Source organism: Saccostrea echinata, unplaced genomic scaffold (assembly GCF_033153115.1).
Source record: "Saccostrea echinata isolate AGI-Se365-2 ecotype Australia unplaced genomic scaffold, CSIRO_AGI_Sech_v1 ptg000054l, whole genome shotgun sequence".
Classification (NCBI taxonomy): Eukaryota; Metazoa; Mollusca; class Bivalvia; order Ostreida; family Ostreidae; genus Saccostrea; species Saccostrea echinata.
Genome location: NW_026889803.1, coordinates 34,406,312 through 34,434,218, shown reverse-complemented (window position 1 = coordinate 34,434,218; position 27,907 = coordinate 34,406,312). Strand labels below are relative to the sequence as shown.

Below are 27,907 nucleotides of genomic sequence, written 5' to 3'. Positions count from 1 at the left end.
TTACAATCTCCAAGATATAGAAAATTAACTCCATGTAACAGTCTCATTGTAAAAACTGTGTAGTTTAGGAAAGTCGGGGTTTTTGTTTAATCTTAAGAGCTAAATGAAACATCCTTCTGCGAACTTCAGCCACAAAACGATATCGAAGATTCATTCATTGATTTGACTATGAAGATATATGTACAACCCTAAGGATAGCGCTGTTAAATCTTGGCTGCACGTAGAGGGAATCACATGTCGATGTTTGCGTCTGTAATATGAAAATTTAACGGATTAGAGGATTGTGAAGCTAACCCTTAAGATGTCTTGACGTACTAATCTTTAAAACATAAACGTATAATTTTGACAGATCAGTTGTAAGGTTTGTTCCAGTAATTTTGTTTTCACAGCTCTATTGACATGTGCATTCGAAACTTATTTTAGAGACATTTCAGATATTTAACAAAATGTTTACCATCTTCAATAATTCGGTGTGTGGATCTCTAATAAATGACCATGCGTCTTCGATAAATGGTGTATCTACTGGAATTCAGGGTTCACTGAAGATAACCGAGGCTTTCTGGCTAATACTAGGCTTCGGGTTTTTTGCTTCTTTACTAGCGGTTGGATTCAGCGCCATAAGGAAATATATATACAAGGACAAGGTATGGGATTTTTTCCATTAATGTAGTTGTACAATTAATCTTGAATGTTAAAAATGCGCGTTACATTCAAGAGTGGTAAACGGGGACTAGCTGAAATTTTCAAATGCAATACATATAGAGGTACATTTAAATCATGCCCCTACTTTTTCTCATATATTTGCCAATATTTGGTGAAACATTATTTTAAATTCAATACATATATAAAAGAAATACAAGTTTTTTGAGCAATTTGAACAGCATTGCACTAAGATTTAATGATATTCAAAAAAAAAATTAAGAAATGAAACAAACCAAAAGAAAAAAATGCCCATTGTCTTGAGACTAACATAAGTTTCCACTTAATTCCCAGCTTGTTCTTGAAGTTATGCGCACACAGAAGTTCCTTCTTGTCGTCATTGAATTTTTCACTTTTTCCGTTGCTGATGTTAATTAATTATATAAAATTTTTTGAAACGTGCTTTTCCTTTTCCAATGCATTACAGTGATTAATCTATTGTGTCATTCGAGTTAAATTATTCAGTTTGATCATCGATTCCTTCTCCATTAGGTATTTCATCACATTGCCACTCTAACTTTATGATAAATGTAAATTATCAAACATTCATATATAATAGCTGTAGTTCACGAAAATTTCTGCACTTAGAGACATATACTTCGGAATTACGTCCAAGGGTCCGTTGCTTACTGTAATCATGTTAAAGTTAGTACCGTTGTCTTAAAAAAGGAATTTCTACAAAAAATGCATTTTCAATATGTGCTGAACTTTGTGGGATATGAACCATGAAGTCGGGAAATTTCATTTCAGACGCTATGCTTTCCTGTTATCTGACAGTAAAAAAAAGTTTTTTAAAGGACCAAAAAAAAAAAAAAAAAAAAAAACAAAGAATGAAAAAGTGGTATATTCCATATTAAACTACGTTCTGGAAGGCGGTTAAGCTCTTTTTCAGAAAAGCTGATTATATTCAAAAGCAACACACATGTAAGAGAAATATCCAATAATGTTCATCAAGATTGAAAAAAGTTTTTTTTTATTTGCCTGTACTTTAAGATTGTACTCAGTCTTATTTCAAACAAGACCGTGCCCTCTTTGCCCTTTACCAGTAATCGCATTAAAACGTCAAAAGGCGCTTATTAATAAAAACAACACCATGAATTTCCATATACAGTATGATGCTTTACATTTTATTCACAATTTAATTTGTCACCTAATATATAGTGATATATGGGCTGTATATCTTTTCATCATCATGAAAAATAAAGCGTTTGAAAAATACAATGTATGATTAAACGCCATGAAGCTGTTGGTGTATCCAGAGAAATAAGCCACAAAGAATAACAGTATGTAAGATTTTTGTAGACATATGCATAATCAAGAACTTCGTCTTTTTCTGATAAAAGATAAAATTACCCTGAATGTTAACAGCAAGATTTTTTTCTTTCAAAAGAAAACAAACCAGTGTTGATTTTTCTATAAACATGACAACTCCATTGCCTTGATATTAGTAATTAAGCCCCAATTTGAGATGTGCCTAGTACAGGATGATAATATCAGACAATCAATAACATGATTTGCATAGTATTAACTTTCTCTTCCGTAATAAATATATTTTACCATGAAATTATTACCAGTGAAAGCAGCATCACCATGAAGCAAGGCTTACAATCATTTATATGAATGTTTATTCTAAGGACTTCCATCCATGTATGACCATTTACTGTACATGTAGCTTAAGCTTTCCTTCCTGTTTGATTACTGGAATGGATTTTAGTCAGAGGAGCATCCAAGTGTGGGATTATGATACTCTTCGAGACAGACAGTGAAAAACAATGTCCGACGCCAACTTTTTTCGGTCCTGCCGAACAAATCTATAAAAGTAACACGGCAGGTGATACAACCAGAGGTATTAATAAATACAATGTACTAAACATAGAATGTTCTTGTTCCTTACCTATCTATCCTAAAGGCTTATTGAATACAAATCAAATTGTCCTAAGACCAAATAATAAAATCAAAATAAAATTTTTCCTCCTCTATCCATCCCTGAGCACAAACTTTGATCTCGTTAATGATGATGACATTGTAACTGTATTTTCTTTTAAAGAGATCGTTTTAATGAGGCAAAGTAATATTACATCATTCCGACCATGATTTTCATACTATTGGAATACCGATTCCGTTTTATATTTTCTATAAATTGAAAGAATATGTTAATGTGTCTGTAAATTATATTTTATTATGGTTATTCTTTTCAAAAATTGTTTTTTCCATAGTTTTACATATTTTTGACGATACGATATGTGATTGTATGAAAAATATGGTTGAAATAATTAAAAAAAAAAAAGAATAGCGTAAATAAAAATTATTAATTCTACAAGAACATCGAAATAACATGCTTACATGGTGTGTGTCTTTATAATTACCACATGCGTCATCATTCAGAAATATGATCTTAAAATTGTAACACACGACCACTTTTTTTTCTCACATGAAATTTTATTTTATACTATTTATCTTTGCGACCAGTGTTTATTCATGCCTTCCCATTATTAATAATTAATTTGAATGTGAAAATGTCGGGGTTGTCGATCTGCATTTTCATTAACTAACTTTCCTCTTTTCTCACAAGAACTGATTTTTGTTCAGTTTTCTATGTCATAGTTTTAAATTTTAATAAATATCCCATCCCATAGGAAAAAAGATTAATACGAGAACTCGATCGGAGTATTTAATTGACTATTCGCTGACAATGAATTGACTGTCAATTGAACATTAGTTGAATTTTTCCACGCAAATGAGGGAGCGTTCAACTCATTGCATATAGCTGACCACTGTAGAATGCTCTTATGTATTCTGTGCTGTTGACCACTGTTGAAAGCTCCTATATTTTCTATGCAGTTGACCACTGTTGAGACTTTACGCTTTCATAACGCTATGCGAAAATAGATGTAACGCTTCTAATAGTGTTACATACTAGCTTGACTGGTACCGTATCGTTATCTTTTTTGTAATTGAAATATGACTTTAAAAAACAATAGCTATGGACTACTTGTAATTAAATAAATGAACAAAAAGGGCTCTTTCGATATGTTTGTGAAGTTTGTAAGTTACTCAAAGCACTCTTAAACACATTTTGTGCATTACGTTGAAGCAAAACGAGTTACGCGCCAGAAACGTCCACTGGACAAATATATTGAACCTCCTAAAATATTAAAGGAGTAGATTATTCAATTTGACATTCATTCTGACCGTTTGGATTAGCATATTATGAACATATAATTATTTTTGTAATCAATGAAGAAAAAATTAGAATTTAACCCCTCGAAAAACAGATTGATCTTATTTTTGCATGTCATTTTAGACTCAAGACATTTCCGCTGAACTTGTAATCCATTTATTCGCTACAAAGCATCCAGTTTAATATCAAACTTAATGAAATATTTCAAATCTTTAAGAAATGCACATTATTTTTCTTCTTGAAATTGAGTAAATTTAATGTTTATATTAATATGCACATGTTTAATTTTTGCGTTAAAGATCCTTTCTCTGTATTTTTGTTGTTGTTGTTGTAAAAAGTATTGTAAAGAGTATAATTATAAAGTTTCAAATTTCTTAAATATAAAATTTAACTTTTTTAAATCTATTGCATTTTTTTCTTGCCACCATTGAATGCAAAATTGCTAATGAAGTCACAAACGATATGGATTGCGCTTGTATTGCGACTGTATATTCATTTTTAAACACTCTGCCAAAGAAAGTTAGAAAGTTGCGCGATCCTTGGTTAAAATGTTAACTAAAATACCTGTAAAATTCTATATTTTGCATTAAATCTATTTAAAAGGTTATTTTCTGACTAGAATCGGGTAAACCTATTCAAAACCTATTGATTCATAGCAAAATCGCCCATATTGCGAGTATATTGTTTTGAAATCACTGAGAGGTTTAAAAGGCCTGGTACTAAACAATTACATCGTGCGTAACGGCTGACTACGTCTGTATTTTCTGTGCAGTTGATCACTATTGAACTCCCCATATTTTTTTCTTTACAGTTGACCACTGTTGAATACACCTTTACGTTTCATGCAGTTGACCACTTTTGAATGCTCCTATATTCTATGCAGTTGACTACTGTTGAATGTATAACGCCATTAGTCAGTGCATGTTTTTCAAAACAGAAAAAAGCGCTCGCTCCGTGCGTTCGAATCACGACTGCAACTGACCTAAGTTGATAAAAAATATGTAGCAACTGTTCCTTCGCCAAGCGCTCGGCACTTTGAAGTGAAAGTTACGGGTCTTTCGGATGAGACCTTAAAAGCCAAACCCCGTGTCACGGTAGGCGTTGACACAAGGAATCCTCACTGCTCAATGGCTGGGTGCCGAGTAAAGATTTAAATTTGAAGCCTTCACCGGTATATGGTGACGTCTCTATATGAGTGAAAAATTGTCGAACGGAACGTAAAACAACATACATACAATCAATCAATCAAAATGAAAGAAAAATGGAGTTAGTTTTGAAAACCTAAGGCAAGCAATGTGCTTTGATATACTGTCAGGTAACCGAGTAGGAAAAGTCAAAACAATGGGCTTCTAACATGTATATTAAGGTTCATAAACCCTCTGCCCACTCATACAAAATGTTTCTTTAACTCTCATGATTATCCAAAAGAAAAGTATTTCTTCAGTAAAATACAAACAATTACAGCATAGCTTGCGGGGCAAAATTGGACAAAAAAGACTTTTCGACCTGACAGATTTATAAAGGAATAATAGACATTTATGTCATTAAGAGTTATCTCTCTTATCAGAGTATCGTTGAACCTTAATGCACAAAATTGAGCTGACACACCCTCACATATTGCTATACCTCCTTTATTTTCTGTTCAGAAAAAGTATAATATAAGTCAAAAGCAATGGTATATTTTTACCAATAAAACAAAAAGAAGCACAACAAAACATTTAATGCGCGAATAGCTATCGAAATTCTTTTAATATGTTAGCAAGAACACAATAGTAGGGACCTATTACAGCTACATTATAGGTAGGGATCTATTAAAGCTATTGCCAGGTTACAGTATTACGTCTTTCCAATATCTTTGAGAAAAAATATATCAACAAAAATATTTTTGAATTTTAGTACTTATATAAATTACACAAGCTAAATCATTCATAAAACAACATTCATATGTCTCAATTCATAATTCTCCACTTACAGAAACTTGAACTCAAATTAAATTGTGTAAGAATTAATGAAATTGCAAACCCGATCTATACAAATGCGACTTCAAACCCAGCATAAATATAGTCTTAGAGGTTTTCAAACTACAGTCAACTCGGCAAGATTTCACAAAATTGAAGTCTTCAACAATGGTAATTCTTTTCTCTATGAAATTTTCAAAGTATTAGCATATTCAACTTATGGATAACTCGGCGAAAACCATCAACTGGCCAATTTAATCAAAATAGTTGAGAAATTTTCAGAAAGACATTCAACTATGTTTTCAAGTCAGTTGATGATCAACTACTTGAGACATTTTCGTATGGGATATGCATGAATTTCAATCATTACTCTCGAATTTAGTATTCACAGATCGTATCACTTTACAAAAAACCCTTGGAATTATTTTTTGTTTTAATTTGATGTATAAAGTTGAATGATGATAACTGTACCTCGGGTGTAACAACATTGATATTGTGCGACATATTCGTATACAATACATACTATGCAAAATTTGTTTATAATACGATTATATACAATCAAGTGTCTTTGACAAAACCTGTGGGAAGGTGAAGATCCTTGTTGTTGTCAGAAAGTTTACTTAATTCCACAATAGTATGTATTTATAATATCCAGATAATATTACAACACCTAAACTCAACTCATCCAAAGTTTGTAATTATCACGATTAATGTCGTAATCATGCTTGAAATTTGGCCTCGCATTTGAGACCTTGTGTTTCATGACCAACTTGTTTTTGCTAAAATTAACAAAGGAACTGCCTAATGACTTTTTTTTAAATCAGGACAAGTGACCTATTGCCATTCGTTTTTGTATGTCGTGTCTATCACCTTTTCTTTAACTTCTCAGAGCATCTAGGCCAATTTTCACCAAACTTGCCACAAAACAGCTTTTGTTGATATGTATTTAAGTTAAATAGATGGAGCCCCCCCTTTTTTATTAAAAAATAATTAAAATAGGATGGGCTTATTTCAAAAGCATGTTAACTTGAACCACATCCTTAAAATGAGCCAAATTAAGCAGAAACTATATTTCTATTTTCCATACCAAACATTCATATCTATTCAAACCATGACCCCTGAAGCTGTGATGAAACCACAATGGGTTCTAATTTTTTTAACAAAGAAATTCATAAGAAAACCTCATGAACAACTTCAAGGTTACAAATTGTTTAACTTACTAGCAAGCATCCTTCTGCAATGAAGATTAGAAGATATTTCTTTAAAAAAAAAGATGGTTCCTGTACTGAAATGGGTTCACAAGGGTTTATTTACATAAAGATGTATAGGGGGAAATTTTCTTCTCAAGAACGAGAAGGGTACAGACTGTCCAATCTATAGCAAGCATCAGCAGGGAGAGGTCGCGTAGATTAAAGATTATAGGAATGTGACGACCAAAGTAGTTCAAAGTTTTACCCAAAAAATGTACAAGAAAAATAATCTTCATAAGATCTTCCATCGTCGCAAGCCACGGGTTTTGTGTCCATTCTATTTCCACATAGAATGGACACAAAACCCGTGGCTTGCGACGATGAAGATCTCCCAAGCCACAAATTATCAAATATATGCAAACATCCTAATCTGTTGAACGATTCAAATTTGATTACATTATACGAAGGGATAGGCCCACAAAAAGGATTCAAATGCTTTGAAACAAGTATTGAATTTGTTAAAAGCAATTTTAGAAATCTATCCCAACAATACAGGGTTCAACTGAAACAAGAGGCCTACGGGCCTTATAGGTTACCTGAGTATCATATAACAACTTTCCAACAATTGACTTTGGTTCGTATTTTAAACCAGAGGCCACGAAATTAACAATTTTGAAAGAGGTACCATTGCTCATCATAATTATACAGTTAGCATGCCTTTTTTGATTACTTAATATCCAGAGGCAGAGCAGAGGAACAAAAAAAAATGCATTTCCACTATATAATAAGTAGTGCCCCACCCAACAGGAACCCCTGATCCTGGGGCCAGACATTTCACAACTTTGGAAAAGGCACTCTTGCTCATCATTTTCACTATATATTCAATAGAGCCCCGACCTAGCACCAGAACCCCTGACCCTGGGGCCATGGATTTCACATCTTTGGTAGAGGGCTCAATGCTTATTACAATCATGCCAACAGTTTGACTGCTTGATGTCCAGGAGTAAAGAAGAAGATTTTGAAAGATTGCATTAATTTTAGTGGTTTTTGCCCCACCTGGCACCTCTCATGCCTCGAGGGGGGGGGGGGGGGCGTGCTATGAATTTCACAATTTTTGTTCCCCTTCACCCATAGAAGCTATATGCCAAAATTTGTTGAGCGGTTTCAGAGAAGCTGGAAATGTTCAATTGTTAACGGACGACGCACGCCGACGGACGAAAACTGATAGCAATAGGTCACCTGACCTAAAAATCATATGGAGGCATTATAATACTTTGTAGTGCAGATTAAAGTCAAGAGAATAAATATCTTTTACAAAGTGAGGTGAAGAAAACATTTTTATGAAGGGACCGACTCACCATGAAAATATCGTCGTTTAGTGTAACACCCCCCCCCCCCATTATTTGGCTGAATAATTGGTTCTTGGACCAAATGAACGGTTCTCTTTTACAAAGGGACAAGAAAGTATAAGAAATTAATAATATACATGTAGCTCGGGGAAAAAACAAACTCGCACTTGGAGACAGCTCAGGAGACTGGCAAGGTTCACGAACAATAATAGTTAATATGACAATTGTTTTCTTTTCCATTAAACTTTTAATTCCATTTTTAATTCAAAACTTATTTCGCTCTGCACTATTTGTTCCGTGAATTACACAAAGTCATCATCTTCCTACGCACATTAATGAAGATATGTATCATGTTAATGCAATTTTCCGGTATTGGGGGATTTCCAAGAACAACGGTAACTTTAACAATTTTTTTTTTATATTTTAACAAAGTACATGTATTAAGCGTTTTATTGCATTCCCGCTTCTTAAGCTTAATAACCAAATGCCATTATCTTTGGCAAGCTTGCTACTCAGCACAATGTCAATTCGCCTGGGACTCATGGCAATCACCTTTGGATACTGCAAATTATCAGGAGTACTGAATACCTTTTACAAACTGAAACAAAGTAACCATAGAAATCGAATAAATTGTAATTAAATGATTTGATCGAAGGCTTTTCTTCGACATTTACTATAAAACGATCATTAACTGCTGTCCATGGAGCTCTGAACCCGGTTAAGTGATGCAGGTAATATGTATTTTCCGATAAACTGCAAACTTTATTAATGAATTCCTCATTCTGAGCAGAATAGGGTAACTCTTTACAAAGTAATATTTAAATCTGATCATTTAAAAATGAAATTTACAAACGGTATCCTGCTAGTTTTTAAAAAGAATTTCGATGGACTTCGATAAAATAAGGTTGATCCCCAATTATGCTGCTAAATTGGGCACAAATGAACAAAATTAATTTTCCGCTGGTGAGTTGTCTGACGTTATCCAAGAAATGGGATCTCGTGACTTTGGCCACTCACGTCACTCAGATGTCTTCTTCTTGTGTGTTTTTGTCCGTCGTCGTTCGTAAACTTTTGAACCTTTTCTGTTTCTTTCTGTTTATATCCCAAAGATTATGATAATAATATCTCACTCATCATAATCTATGGGATATACCCATGTTTAACAAACATGTATGGGAGAAAATGACTCATTGTGGATTTATCCCATTTAAGCAAATTTGTGGGAGAAAAATCCCAATGGGAGAAAGTATCCCATCTGACACTTTTTCTCCCATGGGAGAAAGGTGGGATAGTTGTTGGGACTAAACTAAAAATCCCACCATCCTCCCATGGGATTCTGACTTTTAGGACTTCATATCTTTAAAAAAGGAGATATTTGAGAATTCAACATGAGACCCGTAGATGCTGCTAAGAAATCCCACCAAGTGCTATAATTTATTTAAGGACATCACAATTAGAAATTGTAGTAAAAAGTCTGGACATTGTCGTGCCCGGAGTTAAATGTCGCACTGTAATTAGCTCTCTCATAGTATCAATAAATTATGAATTTTCTCATTAACTTTGTACATTAATCTGACAAAATAAGTGCATAGATATGATGAGCAAAGGATATTTATCAAACAAACTAAGTGCATGGTTATGATAAGCAAGTGTGCCTCTTCCAAATTGCGATAATGATGACTGCTTGATCTGGGATAACCGTTCTGGTTTTTGGACGGGCTCTATTAATGGTGTAATGAAAATAAATCAATTCTTCGAAAACCTCAAATAGTAAAGTGAGTTCTTTTAAACTTGAGAAGGTACCTTTATTGTAATTCCTTTGATAATTAATCGCTGTAAATAAAATAATTGATAGCTCAGTCGAATAAAAGTTTTTAGACAAAATATCTTCATCGTTTAATATTGTTTAAAAATTGCCATTCCGTGGATCATTGAAAGTTGTATTTTACGTAGAAGGTGGCTTTTAAGGACCTTTGGTCCTTTCTTTGAAATATGTTTCATTTTTATCCTCTTAAAAATCAATACTAGTGCCAGATTAATATGAACGTATCCTATCAAATGCTTCTTAGATTCAAGTATCTTCACATTGTGACTTTCCATTCATTATCTCGGCAAAAGTTGCACATATTCAACTCATATTTGACATATGGAAACGTTATAAAAATACGCAAGTCAAGTTCGAATTTGGTCATGGTCCGATAATTTTTGACAGAGTTATACCTCTTGAACTTAAAGAAATTTTCTGTTTCTGCTCTCTAACGTTTGTAGGTACCGTCACGGTAGCTCAGTTGGTAGAGCGCTCGCTCCGTAATTGAAAGGTCGTGTGTTCGAATCACGGCCGCGACTGACCTAAATCGATAAAAAAAATAGGGAGCTACTGTTCCTTCGCTAGGTGCTTGGTACTTTGAAGGGAAAAATGCGGGTCCTTCGGATGAGACCTTAAAAACCGAGGCCCCGTGTCACGGTAGGCGTTGGCACGATAAAGAACCCTCACTGGTCAATAGTCCTGAGTTCCGAGTAAAGGTCAAAATTTGAAGCTCTTCACCGGTATATGGTGACGTCTCTATGAGTGAAAAATTCTCGAATGGGACGTAAAACAACATACAATCAATCAATCTAACGTTTGTAGGGATGTATGTATAACGTTGAAATTGCATAGCAATGTATTTTTACCAGAAAATACAGGTCAAGTTCGATTTGGTCGTTGTCCGGTGATTTTTGACAGAGTTATCACCCTTGAACTTGGAAAAGATTTTTTAAAAAGTTCTAATTTCTAATCATTATATTGGCTACAAATATGCAATTTACAATTTGAAATTTTGTCATTCGTGGCGTTACGGCACATCTGGTTTCTTTTTTTATCTTGTGTATTTTCTTTTTTTTTTTTTTGCAAAAAATACTCCATTAAAGAACAAGTACCAGTCATATTATCATTGTCCAAATCATATCTAAAATTAAACGCATATTCCTATTTTTTATGTATTTCATGTTGAGTCCACTCCAATATTCAGATTTAGCTTAATATGAACCTTAATCGGAATTTTGTGTGACGCTATCTTTTGAGTTCATTAGCGCTGGGTAATCGTGACTTATTCGAGATCGGTAATTGTTTGCGTTTTTGAAAATAACTATCATCATAATTATGGATCTGCATAAATATGAAAATTACGCAAGTTTTCAATATTTTTTAGAATCAAAACAGGAAGCTCAAAGGTACATATAAAAACAGCATTCAAATCAAAAGAATAACAGGAAGCAAATAAAGAAAGGAATATTGTCTATTCTCTGGGAGGGGGTTGACATTGTGTATACCTGTTCTTCGACAGAAGAAACTCAAACTGAACAAGTAAGAATTATATTTTGAATCAGGCACTTACAAACTGGGATTAACAGTTATATCTATATCATTTAACTAAAGCTATACATTGGCTACAGATCGCTAGGCTCGAAAATTTAAAAAAAAAAAAAGCAATACACACTTGCGAGGAAATGGGAAAACTAAAAAAAAGAAGACACAATTCATACCAGAGAGTACAAAACCTCCCATTAAACAAGCTAGAAAGGAATACTTTATCAGATTTACTCTCTCCCGAGTCAAGTATTTTCTGTATTTACCTTGAAAAGGTTAAAGTGCGTTACCCTAGTCCAAGATGGCGACAGGCAATTACGCTTCAAAAGTTCTTGAACAAATATTTGTGACTTCTACTGTAAAATTTATTTAATATGCACCCATTTTTTTTTCAGCATCAATTTTATATGTTTAATAGGGGACTATATTCAACTTTCGTGTAAGCAGAAGAAAACACTCCTCAAAGTCTTGCCGTAGATTAGGGTAAAGTTTATGAACTGCTTCTTTATGATAGGGGTAAAGTGTTTTCGAGACTAGGGTAAAGTTATTTGTTCTACAACATGATTGTGAATAAGTCAAATTAGTTAAAATATTTTCTCAGGAACATTTCAAAACCGATAGTCAAGGAGATTCCAGAATCAGGAGATTTGGCATTTAAATCGTAGAGCGTGCCCCTTTCAAAAATTGTGAACTTTATGGCTCCTGGGTCAGGGGCTCTGATTTAAGGACGGGGCTCTAATGACTATATAGTGAAAATGCATTATTTATATAAAAAATCTCCTCTCCTCCTGGGTATTAATCTGATGAATTAAGTACATGATTATGATGAGCAAGGAAATCTCTTCCGAAATTGTGAATTTCATGGCCCCTGGGTCAGGGTTCTGATATGTGGGGGGTGGGGGGGGGGCTTATTTAATTTATTATGTACTGGAAATAAATTAATGCTTTGAAAATCATCTCCTCTGCTCCTTGGTATTAAGCAAACAATCTAAATGCATGATTATTATGAGCAAAAATGCCTCTTTAAAATTTGTTAACTTCATGCATGGTCCCTGAACCAGGTGTTCTGGTGATTGGGCAGGGCTGTATTAATTATATAGCAGGATTGTATAAATGCTTTGAATGCATCTCATCTGCTCCTGAGTATTAAGCAAACAAACTAAATGCAATTATATTAATGTAAATCTATACTACTATATTAAAATAATAGACTCGAATTTTTGGCCTTTAATACTGATAAATCGGAAGAGTACTGTCGTTTGTTTTATATATTTTAAACATCATTGGTACTTGAAGATTACCAATATGTTTTTATTTTTTCTCAATTAAGCTTCGATAATTAATAATCAACGAAAATTCCTCAAAAAATTCCGGAAATCATCTGGATTTTTTGGATTTTACAATCTTGCGCGTGCGTATTACATTCACGCTAAATCACGGTGTTCAAATCGGCGAAGACAAATGTAATTTTTACTAAGTAGATATATATTTGTTATTTTATAATTTTCTCTAATAAGAAATCATATATATATATGAACAAAATATATAGCAAATTTCCAATGAAAATTTACACGTATTTGTATTAATGTTTCTGAGTTTATCCATGCAAATGTGATATTGTGCCACGTGGGTAATCATTCGCCATCTCGAAGACACATTTATTATATGTTATTTACGTCTCTGGTCATCTCAACGGAGGCAAAAAGCTCATGATCGTAGGAGCAATATTAATGTAGCTACCCGATTTTATTTTATCCTTCCTTTCTTTTATGCTTTTTTGAGGGAAAGGGGGGTGTTACAACTCCAGCTAGAATCACATCTTAGTGAAGTAGGCAGTCTTTTTCCGCCAAAAATTACAATAACATTATTTTCATTTCTTAACTTTGAAATAAATCGAAATAATTAAATAACGTCAATATAACCGATATTTTCAATTTGAAATGTGTCTAAATGATTGCAACTTGAATTTGTTCGCCATGTTTACTATTACCTTCACTGCTGAGATTTATAACTTCACCTCCAAAAATTTCTTTAACTTTAAAAAATAGTGGGTGAAATATGTAAATTATTGTTATTGATCTTCGGTACGTTATATAGAAGGGACAGCCTGTTCTTCTAAATATGTAAAGATTGTCGTGGTAACTACGCTTGATAGGTAGTCTGAAGTCAGCTCTTGCGGCCCTTACAGTTCATTCTTTCAATGCTGCTAAAATATCGATTGTTTGTAAAATTTAATCCATGCATAGTAAATCTCAAAACTATGAGGTGGGACTAAATTAAGATCGTAAAAATATTTATTCACTGATGGAATGAATTATATTTAATCGTAGCAAACAAACTTATGTTTTATTAAATCGCCACAAGAAAAAATACACCAGCGTGAAAACAAGTTGTCTTCTTCAGCAGCCATGACAGTTCTCATGTGATGTAATGACTTTTGATTGAAAACGTTTAATACTGCAGTAGATTAATTTTTGTTATCACTAAACAGATATATAAATGTTTATGAGGCATGTATTTTATTTTTGCTGCATTATTTTCGTATGAAGTAAGAAAAATTCCCATATTCAGTTCAAGATCCGCTCCCAAATTCTCATTGGCTGTCCCAAAATAAAATCGGTAAAGGTCAGTAAACTTTAAAATTTGCGCTAAACTTTACTAAATATTTTTGGAAAAATTTGTGCTCTGAATAATAACATTAGACACATTTATTTTAAAAATGTTCCTGATTACATTGTATGATTTCAATTAAAAAATGGAAATGATATTCATTTGTATGATCCAAAAAGAGTTGTACCCAACCCCCAGGAAAAGGCTTCATTATTGCAGCAAGAAGTACCTTCAAATTCCTACTTTCCTACTTAGGATACCCTTGCTTGGCTTATCTAAGATAATGATAATTTATGCTTCCCATATATTTTATACTTAGTATGAACAAGAGGCCCATGGGCCACACCGCTCACCTGAGCAAATATGGTCAATTACTCTAACCCAAACAGCTTTAACAAATCAGAAATATCTGAACAAATTTAGTTTTTTATATTAAGTTTTTGATATATATTCTAACTTTGAGATTTTTCTCCAAAGATTTTCATATGTAAAATTTACAGTAAATATTCTGTTCCCCCCTCTCCCATTGTGGTTGTACCCTATCATGACCCGCTGTGATCGTCATCATCAAATTTGAATGTACATTATATGAATTTACATTTCAGAAAACCTCTCTGGTCAAGTAGTTTTGGAAAAGAAAATTCATTAAAAAAAATTTCCTATAAATATTCCCATGGATACCCCTTCCCCATGGTGGCCCTACCGTGCCCCCAGGGGTCATGAAAGGTCATGATAAGATTTAAACGAAATTGAGAATGCTTCCACATAAGTTTCAACATTCCTGGCCAAAAGGTTCTTGAGAAGAAGGATTTTAAAGATTTTCCCTATATATTACTATGTAAAATTTCAAACCCCCATTGAGGCCCCACCCTATCCCTGGGTGTCATGATTTTAACAATTTGGATTCTACACTACCTGAGGATGCTTCCACATAAGTTTCATCTTCCCTGGTAAAATGGTTCTTGAGAAGAAAATTTTTAAAGATTTACCAAGAAATTTCAATATTTCTTAATTATCTCCCCTTGGCAAAGGGCGTGGTCCCTCAAATTAACAATTTTGAATCCCCTTCACATAAGGAATTGCTTTGTGTCAAGTTTGGTTGAAATTGGCTTAGTGGTTTTGGAGAAGAAGTCGAAAATGTGAAAAGTTTACAAACAGACAGCTAGACAGACTGACGACAGACAAAATGTGATCAGAAAAGCTCACTTGAGCTTTCAGCTCAGGTGAGCTAAAAAGTAAAACACATTACATTTGTTGAATCATAAAAGATGAAAAAACTTTCAAATTCGTTACTGTTTATTTCAAATTTTCAATAACTATAACAGGTTTAAACACAACTGAAGCAAACATATTGTTTCCAAAAATCGAATCAAAATTATTCAAAAACCGAGGTTTTTGTTTTAATCGAATCGATTCAAAATATTACTAATTCAAGGATATTACATTAATTTTTATCAAAACAGACAGTCATGAGAGCATTTTCCTATATCATATATAATGTACATTTGATATTCTTAATTTTTATTATGATCTCTTGAACAACCAGTATGTTTTTTTTTTTTTGGGGGGGGGGGGGGGATATTTGCAAGATAATTTGTTCTGCTTCACATCTGCTAAATTGTGTAGAAATACCAGTATAGCACATTTGTCCATTTTCATTTCTGCTTTTACAGATTATATACATGTCTATAACCTGTGTATATATAAACTATATGTATTAGCAGTGCTTAATAACTCTTTTATTGTTGAGGTCATATTTTGAACAAGTTGAGACCTGCAGTGTTAAAATTGTTACAAAATTTTTTACACCTTTAGTTTAATAACTAATTGTGTAAAAATACCAGCTAAACACATTTCTTCATTTTCATTACTTTGCTTGATATGTATCAGCAGTGCTCAGCACTTTGTTGTTGTCATATTTTCAATAGATATCAATAATTTCTTTTATTAAATTTGTTTGGAAAGGTGAAATTTATGTAAGCTCCGGCGTGATTTGAACTCATGACTTGATTTATAGCTAACTTTGGGTCAAACCCATTCTGCGCTACGCTGTTTTTGCAAAAAAAAAAAAAAAAAAAAAATTATATTCACATTCATTGTTTATTTCAAAAGTACCTTACAATATATGAATGTGTCGATGTATCTATTTTGTAAATGTCCGATATGCGCATGGATGCATTCATAACAATGTCAACCCGTGCACGCACGGGTCAAATTCTAGTGTATAAATAAAAATTAATGCGCCTCTTCTCTACTCCTCGATATCTAGGAGGCAAACAGATTACAACATTATAATAAGTGAAGTGAATGAGAGTTACTAACCTTTACTAAATTCTATTAATCAGGATATCCTTGTAAATAATATTTAATTAGCAGGTTATTTGATTGAATGAAAATACAAGAAAAAATTTTATATATATATATTTTCACCCCGTGTTATTTTCGCCCTTTCACACTTGGAAACAATTTTTTCACACTTGGAAACAATTTTGCCCCGTTTTAAATTCGCCCAGTCACAATCCTGTTTTAGAAATCATACTGTGTTGTTGTTTTTTTAAATTCGCCCCGTTTTAAATTCGCCCACCTGTGACTAGGGCGAAAGGGGCGAAAAAAGGGGACGAAAATTTACCTGTATACAGTATACAGAAACAAAAAAAAACCGCATGTGTGGTTTGAATTAACAAATTAAGCTTACTCAAAGTTGATTTTTGCCTGTAAAGCAGTATAAAAGATTGATATAAAGTTTATTTATATTCAGCAAAATTGCCAATACACTGTGGTGTCCTATTTGATACTTGATGGTTATTGTCAGATAAAGTTATGAAGATAAGAGAGTGTATAAAGTTGTTTTATACTTTAATTTATCAAAGAGACCAGGTGATCACAGAGAGCCAGGAGGACAAGGGAACATGTTGTAAGTTGAGACAAGTGGCAAATTGTCATATTGTATAGTGTAGTGGTGAGTGCTGGTAACAAGTATTACGAAGAGGCAAGTGTTGGTACCAAGTGTTACCAACTGGCAAGCAGATAAGTTGTTTAGGTAGCCAAGAGGCATCACCTCAAATAAATATAACCGTTCACGGTAGCTCAGTCGGTAGAGCGCTCGCTCCGTGATCGGGAGGTCGTGAGTTCGAATCTCGGCCGCGACAGACCTAAGTCGATAAAAAATAGGTAGCAACTGTTCCTTCGCCATGCGCTCGGCACTTTGAAGTGAAAGTTGCGGGTCCTTCGGATGAGACCTTAAAAACCGAGGCCCCGTGTCACGGCAGGCGTTGGCACGATAAAGATCCCTCACTGCTCAATGGCCCTGAGTGCCGAGTAAAGGTCAAAATTTGAAGCCCTTCACCGGTATATGGTGACGTCTCTATATGAGTGAAAAATTCTCGAATGGGACGTAAAACAATATACAATCAATCAATCGAATAAATATACAGGCATTAGAGATTTCTCTTTGTGTACATAATTGCAGCACTATGCAAGTTACAAAACATATCTGTATATATGGAATACCTTACACACTAGGAGTGTCCATTGTATTTGTATATTTTGCATTCATTATTCCTTGTAAAACTTGGGCAAACCAAGTATGATACCAAGAAGATGGCTTGTGTCTCCGGCATTTCAATAAGCAAGGTTTTTTTTACCAGATTTTTCTTGGGCAGCATATCTTTATCTATCAGCTAATCAGTTTTATACTTCTATGGATCTTTACAGTGTTGCATTAAACTCAGGTGACCGTTGAGGCCCTTGAAAAAAATACCCAACTGTCTATGTTGTTAAACAAAACATTAACAATATGCAATGATGATGACATATCTGTATCAATTTCTATTTATAAAACGATTTTAAAGTCAACATCACAAACGTGATGTAGTATAGTAGTCGAAGTTAATAGACGAATTTCACATTTACGAAAGTTCTTTCTCTTTGCGGTGTCAATCTGGGGTATACTGGCATAAGACACTGTTTTCCCGCTATAACATTACCAATTTTGGGAGGTAATATCTCGCAAATTAAATCCGTTTGAATATGTTCATTATGTTTTTCATGTTGCCCCATACTAAGGCAATTCAGGAACAGTTAAAAATTGTCCGATTCCGTTTGAAGGTTGAAAATATTTACAGGTAAGTTACAAAGGATATAGTGTAACGCCGACAACGGGAGATAACTCTTAAGAATGTGAAATTCGTCTATATCTCAGTTCCATAAAAAAGAATGCACTTTCTGTTCAGATTAAACTTAATTCAATAAATTATTGAATTTTTTTCTTAGCTGTTAATAGTACTTTTACGCAACTTTTTTAACTATAAACTAGAAATATCTAACAGAAAGTTGTTTGAATCAATGCCGAAGCTGATCTCCATTTATCCTACTCTTAGACAAATGCTTTGCCAAAGTTTTCTCAATAGTACAGCAAAAAAAAAATTTGTGCATCGTTTCCCCATCTAATATTTAGTGTAAAAGTACTTCGTAAATCCCATTTTCTGTAAAATATGTATACAAGTATATACCCCCAAAAATCCATCTTTTTTCTCTCTCTCCTGCATGTTTCTTAATCACTCTTTATCGATGATACTTTAATTGATCTATAGATGTTTGAAGCGCATCGAAATCAACATTTTGTTTTTAATTACTATATCCAATTTATAAATAGAATCAAGCTGATTTGAACAAACGTACGCCATTGTACTCATTTAAAAAATGAGAATTGTTCAGAACATGGTGTTTGGTGTAATGGTTTATGAATAGGCTGGCAGAGTGCGTTTCGAGCCTTCTGAAATACGAGTAGCATCTTTTAGACCTGAAACAAGAAATGACATTTTATATATGTGACCTTTATCATTCTAAGAGCTCAGAATATCTTTTGGGTAACACAAATTTATGATTAGGGTAAAGATATTTGCGTTACCCTAAGCATTTTTTTTGCAATAGTTACCTATACTTTTGTGCAAAATATTTTAAATAAAACTATTAAGTTTGTAATTAGAGTCTGTATGACGAGTAAAGTCCAAATATAACCGAGGCGTATTTGCCTGTCGCCATTTTGGACTACTTTACTCTAGTCCGTTTCTACACATACACCTTTTAATACCTTTTTGTTTGATTGTTATATTTTTTTCACATTCTATTCTCTGTTGAAGAATCCTTTTACTTAGTTCAGATCTGACTAAACATAAACATTAACCGACATTTTGCATGGACCCTCTTTCCGCTTACACCTCATGCTTATAGATTCCCCGCATGTGATAAAGACATTACATTAGTTCAGGTCATTGGCCACAATTACTCAGTTTCTCGAAAGCAGTTTCATATTAATGACAAAAAAAGATTGTATGGATTTTACCCGACAGAAGTATTTCTGGGTAGCTTTTCAGAAATTAAGTTTTGAGTCACAAGTTTACAATTTAAAAAGGGGATGTGAGTAAGGTATCTTAGTCATTTGAAGTAACAGGAAATTTTCGTCAGTTTTGCTTTGATGTGTACAAATATATTTTGATTGGTTCTTTATTCCACCACTCAAACCCCAGAATCATTAAATCCACAATCATCCATTGATGCAATACACCAAAACTCCTTAAGATTGCTCCAACTATATTAGAAAAGAAGTGGAAAATATTCAAAAGTTTTTGAACAATGTACCACGGACGGATGAGAACAGATAGCAATAGATCATGGATGTCTTTCAGGTGACGTCAAAAAGCTTATTAAAAGCATTTACAATCTATTAGAAAATCCCCATGGCCATAATTTAGGTTGAACTGTAATTGATTGCACAGTTGTACACCTCTTCGTTAGCCGTTATTTTGAGTACAAAAAATAATTAACCCTCCGCAGTCCAAGCAAAGGAATGGAAAATTTTACATTTGTGTCATGTGACCTTGATCATTTACAAACAACTACATGTACGTCATACAATCATGACAGACCTCTTTGTCAGAAGCAACTTTTGTGCCAGATATGGCCTACTGTAGCGTTATGGATTCATATTTTAGTCTTTGACCATAACGTTATGGTCAGAGACTACTATAGTATAAAACCATAACGTTACAGTATCTGCAGCTAGGCCTTCTTTTGCTCCTTAGCCTCCAAAACAAAGTGTTGTCGTTTATATATTTTCGAGACATAGTTGTAGGATTTGACACCTCTAATCTAGACTCTGTGTCCTTGGTCCTGTATAAGTGACCCTTGTTCAGGGTCGTGAGCCATCTTAGTTTCATAATCACAATCATGTTTTGGAAAGAAATTTTCTCTGTGCATCTTAACCTAATCCAAATGGTCATGATGAGGGATTGTTATCCTGTGGTAAGAAGGTTCCGAGTATACTTGTCAAAAGTTCTAGCCCTTTTATTTAACAATTTCAAAATTTTAAAAATCGTTAAAGGTATTATATAGTTCTAGCCCCCACCCCCTCCCCCTCTAAAAAAACCATGCCACGTGCCTGTTTCACAAAGAAAAATAGATTCGCATGTCCTTGAGCGATAACCTATAGGAGATGTGGGTTCATATATCTACCTTTTCAAAGTCCTGTCAATAAGTAACAGTTGTGGTGGACTGGAACTGAAGCACTGTTAATCCATTACTCGGATCGTCTTAATTGCTACAAACCTTTCATTTAACCTCCGAACATATTCCTGCCTGCGTGACGCAGTGGTAGAGCGTCTGCTCTAGAGTCACCGAGTAAGGAGTTGATCCTTACGTCGCGGGTTCGATTCCCACTGTGGGACGTGGAGACCGGTCCTTCGGATGAGACCGTATAAACCGAGGTCCCGTGTCGCAGTAGGTGCTGGCACGAAAAAGATCCCTCACTGCTCCATGGCCCTAAGTGTCGAGCATAGGTCAAAGTTTGCAGCTGTCCACCGGCAAGTGATGTCTCCATATGAGTGAAAAATTCTCGAGAGCCACGTTAAACAACAAATAAACTGATTCATTTATAAGGAACTCGATTTACAATTACCTGCATTCCTAGATATAATACAAATTGTATCCACCTTCTATTAAGCATTAAGTTAAAAAAAATTGTTCTACATTTAACGTTATTGTCACGGTCACTTGGGTAAACCCTCCCCCTTCTTTTTAAAATCCGGAATCGTCGTTTTCTAATATAAATTACAAATTATCGATAATGTTACCTTTTCCCCTCTATGGGCTATGTATTTGAAAAATATGCTGAATGTACATGTAAATGTATTTGACTGATGCGTGTTTAGTAAAAACAAGTTATTTCCAAAAATGTCACAGAGAAAGAGAGAGACGAAAATGCTACATTACTGATTACATTTATATAATGATCAATAAAAATCAAAATTCAATACAAATGAGCCAATTTCATATTTGTTTAAAAAAGCAATTGGAAGGAGCTGGAGACTTGTGAATGTTATAGTTGAAATAAAAAAAATTATGCTGTGTACGCCCGATTTTCCAGCGAAATTTCAATTAACTAATCAAATTTTTTCTGAAGAGTATTCCCATTTTCAGATCTTCTGATTATAAGATCTTCTGGCCTCCCTTTTCTAAGATCTACATGTTCTGAATGGGTGGTGGGGACACCGAGTTTGGAGCGATATTTTAATAAACAGAATGGATATTAGGTGATCAAGAGAAAGTCAAAATGTTAGAATCGAGGGGTTGATACCTAAGAAATCCACAATTCTAGAACTTTTAAAATTTTATTAACGAGGCCCAATCTACTTGGATTGCGCATACGTTTTCACGCAGCGTTGTTTCAGACGCGTCACAATACCCTTGATTGGATACCATAACGTCACAGTTGACATGACGTCTAATTGCGCTAAAATATTTCGCTATTCTTGCATTCCTGGTAGAGCTTGACTATGCGTGTTGAAATCTCACTTATTCTGGCGTTTTATCAATTCTTGTGTTTTAATAAATAAATGTTTTGATTAAAAACAACTTTGATGATTAAAGATTTTTTTTATCTCTTCTCTAAGATCTTTTTTTAACATCAAATAAAACTTAACAACAAAAAGAAAACCCGCATGACGAAAACCTAGGTGGTGAGATAGAAATTCGAACTTTTATATAATCTTGTTGAAAAAAAATCATTTAGATTTTATAGTTAAATCAAGGTTGTCTGTACAAACTACCAGCTAAGGGAAGAACATAGCCATGTATGTGATAAAATATATGAACGTACAGCAATGTTGTTCAACATAATCAATTGAAATCTTACACTATGAATGCATTTCATTGATCATTATTGGGTTTATTTTACATTTCCTATCGAAGGAGATGTAAAATTAACTCTTAATAGTGCTGCAGAACAAGAGGCCCAGGGACCACATCGCTCACCTGAGCACTCTGGCTAGGAAAAACCAGAAAGCAGTTCAGTCTTTAAAAGTTTTGATATAAAAGCGGTTCGAGGGGGGGGGGGGGGTTGATTTGAACTATATTGAATCTATACTTCATAGGGATGCTTTTGAATTAATATGACAAATAATGGCTTTGCTGATCTTAAGAAGACAATTTTAATTGATATATCATTTGCATTCCTTTGCTTGACTATGATCCCCTGTTACGACCCCTCTATTCTCCTGGGGGTTCATGAGTTGAACAAAATTTAAATCTACATTACCTGAGGATGCTTCCATTTAAATATGACTAATTATGGCTTTGCTGTTCTTGAAAAGAAAATTTTTAAAGATTTCTTCCTATGTAAAACTTTGATCGCCCATTGTGGCCCCACCCTACCCCAGGGGGTCATGATTTGAACAAACTTGAATCTACTCTACCTGAGGATGCTTCCATTTAAATATGACTAATTATGGCTTTGCTGTTCTTGAAAAGAAAATGTTTAAAGATTTTTTTCCTATGTAAAACTTTGATCGCCCATTGTGCCCCAACCCTACCCCAGGGGGTCATGATTTGAACAAACTTGAATCTACTCTACCTGAGGATGCTTCCATTTAAATATGACCAACCATGGCTTTGTTGTTCTTGAGAAGAAGATTTTTAAAGATTTTTCCTGTATATTCCTATGTAGAACTTTGATTGCCCATTGTGACCCCACCCGACCCCCGGGGGTCATGATTTGAACAAACTTGAATCTACACTACTTGAAGATGCTTACATATAAATATAACCAATCATGGTTTTACTGTTCTTGAGAAGAAGATTTTTAAAGATTTCCCTGTATATTCCTAAGTAAAACTTTGATCGCCTATTGTGGCCCCACCCTACCCCCGGGGGTCATGATTTGAACAAACTTGAATCTACACTACCTGAAAATGCTTCCATATAAGTTTCATATTTTCAAGCCCAGTGGTTCTTGAGAAGAAGATTTTTAAATGATGCCGTTAATTTTTCACGAATTCATAATTATCTCCCCTTGGAAGAAGGCGTGACCCTTCAATTGAACAAACTTGAATCCCCTTTACCCAAGGATATTTTGTGGAAAGTTTGGCTGAAATTGGCCCAGTAGTTCTTGAGAAGAAGATGAAAATGTGAAAAGTTAACGACAACAACGACGACAGACAACGGACAAATTTCGATCAGAAAAGCTCACTTGAGCCTTCGGCTCAGGTGAGCTAAAAAGGTAATCAAAGAAAGAATTAAAAGGCCATCATTCATTATCTGTCTGCTTCAAATGTATCCCTTTCCCTTTCTTGGCACGGATGCGATTTGCATATCACATCTTGTTGCCCACTTTGTTTGAAGTGCCACCATTTTGCAATTTCACTCTTATTTTGTTTTGATTGTTTTGTTTTATACGACCTCTGACCTTTTCCAAGTTTTTTTTTTTCGGGGGGGGGGGGGGGTAAGACATGATATTTTACATTACGTCAAATCAGAGTTTGATTCTCTGGTGTAAAATAGTTTACAGTTGACATTATTCATAAACATATTAAAACAGCAGATGACATGAGAACAAAACCATTTGCATAAAAAAAACTTTAGTTTGGTTTTTTGATTATTTTAAACAGAATTCCTTGGATGTGTCCTTTGATGCTGGTGGGAATGTGAACGCTGGACTGACTGCCACTACTCTGGTATCCCAGTGGACCTGGGCAGCCACTTTGCTGCAGTCCGCAACCGTTGGTAGTAAGGTAGATAAAGTCAGTCATACTAAAAATATAAATTAGTGCATTTCAGAGTCTTTCGCAATACAACTTTTAATATCCTCTTTATAACCCACCAATTTCAGAAGGCCTTATAATATCTACAGTTAAGAGCATTGTTAAATAAAGTTTGTCCTGGAGAGAATTCTGCTAAAGTGTATATCTGTAATTAATACGATAGTTGATATTAATCTTTTTCATGACGGTTATATGTATACTCAATTCATCAGAAATAGGTTCATCTGATAAATAAATGAGAACCTATAAACTACTTTGTAACGTTTTATGAACTTTGTTACCTTTGTGAAACTCCTGATATCGAGTCAAATGTACCGTTCGTCTATTTAAACTTTTCTAGTTTCTTTGACTTTCTGAAACTTCTTAGTACATCTAATGCCTTTGTGCATTTTTCTTCGAGCATTTTAATATGTGAGATTAAAGTGAGTTTATTATCAAAGATGATACCTAAAAATCTTCATCTATTTAACTACTTTGATAGGGTTTCAATTACGCTGGTTCATCTTGGGCTTTCCGTTTGGCCCAAAAATGCACGCAAGCGGTTTTACTTTTTGAGAACTTAAATCCATTCACATCAGCCCAATTTGGAATTTTGATTACACAATGCTGTAATCTTCGCTGAATAGAATTCATATTTTTGGATTTATAGCGAAGAGCAAAATCATCGACAAATAAACTTCAACGCACATCACTTTAAGTACTTCCGCTAATTAAAACTGTTAATTTTTAGCATACCTAAGCTGAAAACCCTAGTGAGCTTTTGTTCGGCTCCGTCTGTCTGTCTGTCCGTCCGTTTGTAAACTTATCACATTTTCGACTAAGAAGCACTAGGCCAATTTTAACCAAAATTGGCAAAAGAATTCTTGGGTAAAGGCAATTCTAAATTAATCAGTTAAGGGGGCTCAAGTCATATTCCAAGGGAGATAGTCAAGAAAAGGCAAAAACAGGTGGGGTCATTAAAATCCTTCTCAAGAACCACCAGGCCAAAAGAGAAGAAACTTGTGTGAAAGATTTCTGAGGTAGTGGAGATTCTAAATTGTTCAAATCAAGTCCCTTGCGGTAGGGTGGGCCAAAATAGGGAATCAAAGTTTTACATTGAATTATATAGCACAAATTCTTTAAAATATCTTCTCATCAACCACTGGGCCAGAAGAAATGAAACTTATAAGGAAGCTTTCTTAGGTAGTGTAGATTCTAAGTATTTCGAATCATGGCACCCGGGGTAGGGTGGGCCACAATAGGGAATCAAAGTTTACATTGAAATATAATGAAAAATTCATATAAAATCTTCTGAGGAACCACTGGGCCAGAAGAGATGACACTTATTTAAAAGCTTGCTGATGTGTTCCAAGATTCTAAATTCTTCAAAACAGGGCCCATGGAGTTAAGATTGGACCACAGTAGGTAATCAAAGTTTTACATGGGACTTTACAGGAAATTGATCTTGAAAATCTTCTCAAGAACCACATATTCGCAACATATATGCAAACATTCCCAAGTTGAGTGGATTCATTATTTCAGATTATGCACCGTGGGTAAGTTGAAATAGGAATCAAATTTTACATAATATATGTATCCGGAAAATATTCTCAATAACTGCAAGGCCAGTTAATCATAATGATATTGAAGCATCCCCACGTGTGGATTCAGAGACCCTTAGAGTTCGACTTTAAAGTGGGGTCCCAATTTTTCATGGGAATATAAAAATCTTTTCGGAAATCTAAAGAAGAACAGCACCTAGATGAGCGTTATGACCCTCTTAGAATACTGAATGTGACAAAAATAACACTCCGTGTGGTACGCCCATTTCCTGTTTAAATCTTTCCAAATATGTAGACCCCGAGAGCACTCAATTTAAAATATCTATCATTCAAAATATTCTTGATAGAATTAGGCAAGTGTTCTTTAAGGCCCATATTGTAAAGATCTTTCAAAATGCCATATCTGTGGTATCATATGATTTTTCTAAATCGATAAATACAGACACAACATTCTCTTTTAGAACTAAGACATCTCGAATATGTTTTCAGTCATGGGGTCAGATAAAAATACTTTTCTTAAATTTTATTATCACTATTTAGTCTGATCTAAGTTAGACTACGGCCACATTGTTTATGGCTAGGCAAGAACTTAACCCATAAGAACAATTAAAGAAATCGGAAACAAACTCTCTTATTTTTAAAAAGAAATTAGCCGAAATAAAACATTCCAAGAGTTCTTCTAATCAGTCGAAGTTCAAAAGACAAAAATAACTCAGCAGCGGCTGCAGTGATTAAAAACAATGTTTTCTCTTCATGACTTCCAACAATTTTTACAGCAGAAAAGCCATAGAACTTGCATTTGAGTTTATTCGATCTTACATTTTCGGAATCGCTCTCTTGCTTACAATCCATACAAAATATGAACACTGATCACCCATACAGTTTAGATCGATAAAATCAGTACAACAAGGTAAAATAGTTGACATTTATTGGATTCCAAGTAATACTGGCATCCCTGGAAAAACTAAGACTGATGGTGATGCAAAAAGGCACTTCAGTATGGCATTCATCTTTTCAAAATTCCTTACACTGATCTGAAATATTTTTTAAAAATTTATGTTCATTCTCTTCGGCAAATTCAATGGGAATTAATTGATACAAGTAAACATATACTGTAGAATACAAATTAAACAAACCATCTGACATCGGCCTGAAAAGTCAGGACGAAATGTTTATTTCAAGAATACTTATTGGTCACAAAGGGTATTGCATAGGAATACTATGTCTAATTTTAAACCTTTACATGCTGGAGTCCGTCAGGGGTCTGTATTGGGACCACTTTTATTTTTGATATATGTCAATGATGTTGCTGAAAATATGTCGAGTTTAAGCAGGTTGTATGCTGATGATAATTCTTTACAGAACTGTTCTGAAAATATACATGATATTCAAGTAGGATTGAATTATGATTTAAATCAACTTGAACAGTGGTCTATACAGTGGCTATTGAAATTTAATCCTTCGAAAACCAAAGCTATCTTTTTTAGTACTAAGAAAAATGTCGACCTACCAAGGCTTAAATTTCAGGACTGTTATTTAGATTTTGTATCATCACACAACCACTTAGGTATTCTCTTTTCACACGACCTTACATGGTCAGCGTACATTGATTCTATCGTTGCCAATGCATATAAAAAATTAGGTCTACTTAAAAAATTGCAGTTCAGGGTAAGTGCTAAAACTTTATCTTTTATATACTACTTTTATAAGACCTCAGTTAGAATACACAGCTGAAGTTTGGTGTGGGTGTTCTAGTCAAGATTCCGAAAAACTAGAAAAATTATAGTTAGCAGCAGCAAGAATAGTCACTGGATTAACTTCTTTGGCATCGCGAGATTCTCTCTATTTTGAAACTGGATGGGAACCACTTGCTATTAGAAGAATGTCCTAAGTAAGAACAACTATGTATAAAATTTTTCATAATATGGTACCCGAG

General features: G+C 34.1%; 1 protein-coding gene across 1 annotated transcript in view; it reads left to right on the top strand.

Moving 5' to 3' along the window:
• The first annotated feature begins 446 nt into the window (after positions 1-446).
• LOC133171529 (uncharacterized) overlaps positions 447-27,907 on the top strand; it is a 63,167-nt gene continuing 35,706 nt past the window's right edge. The window contains exons 1-2 of the mRNA XM_061306291.1: positions 447-644; positions 24,278-24,400. Coding sequence (XP_061162275.1) covers positions 447-644; positions 24,278-24,400 — 321 coding nt within the window. The remainder of the gene's footprint in view (positions 645-24,277; positions 24,401-27,907) is intronic.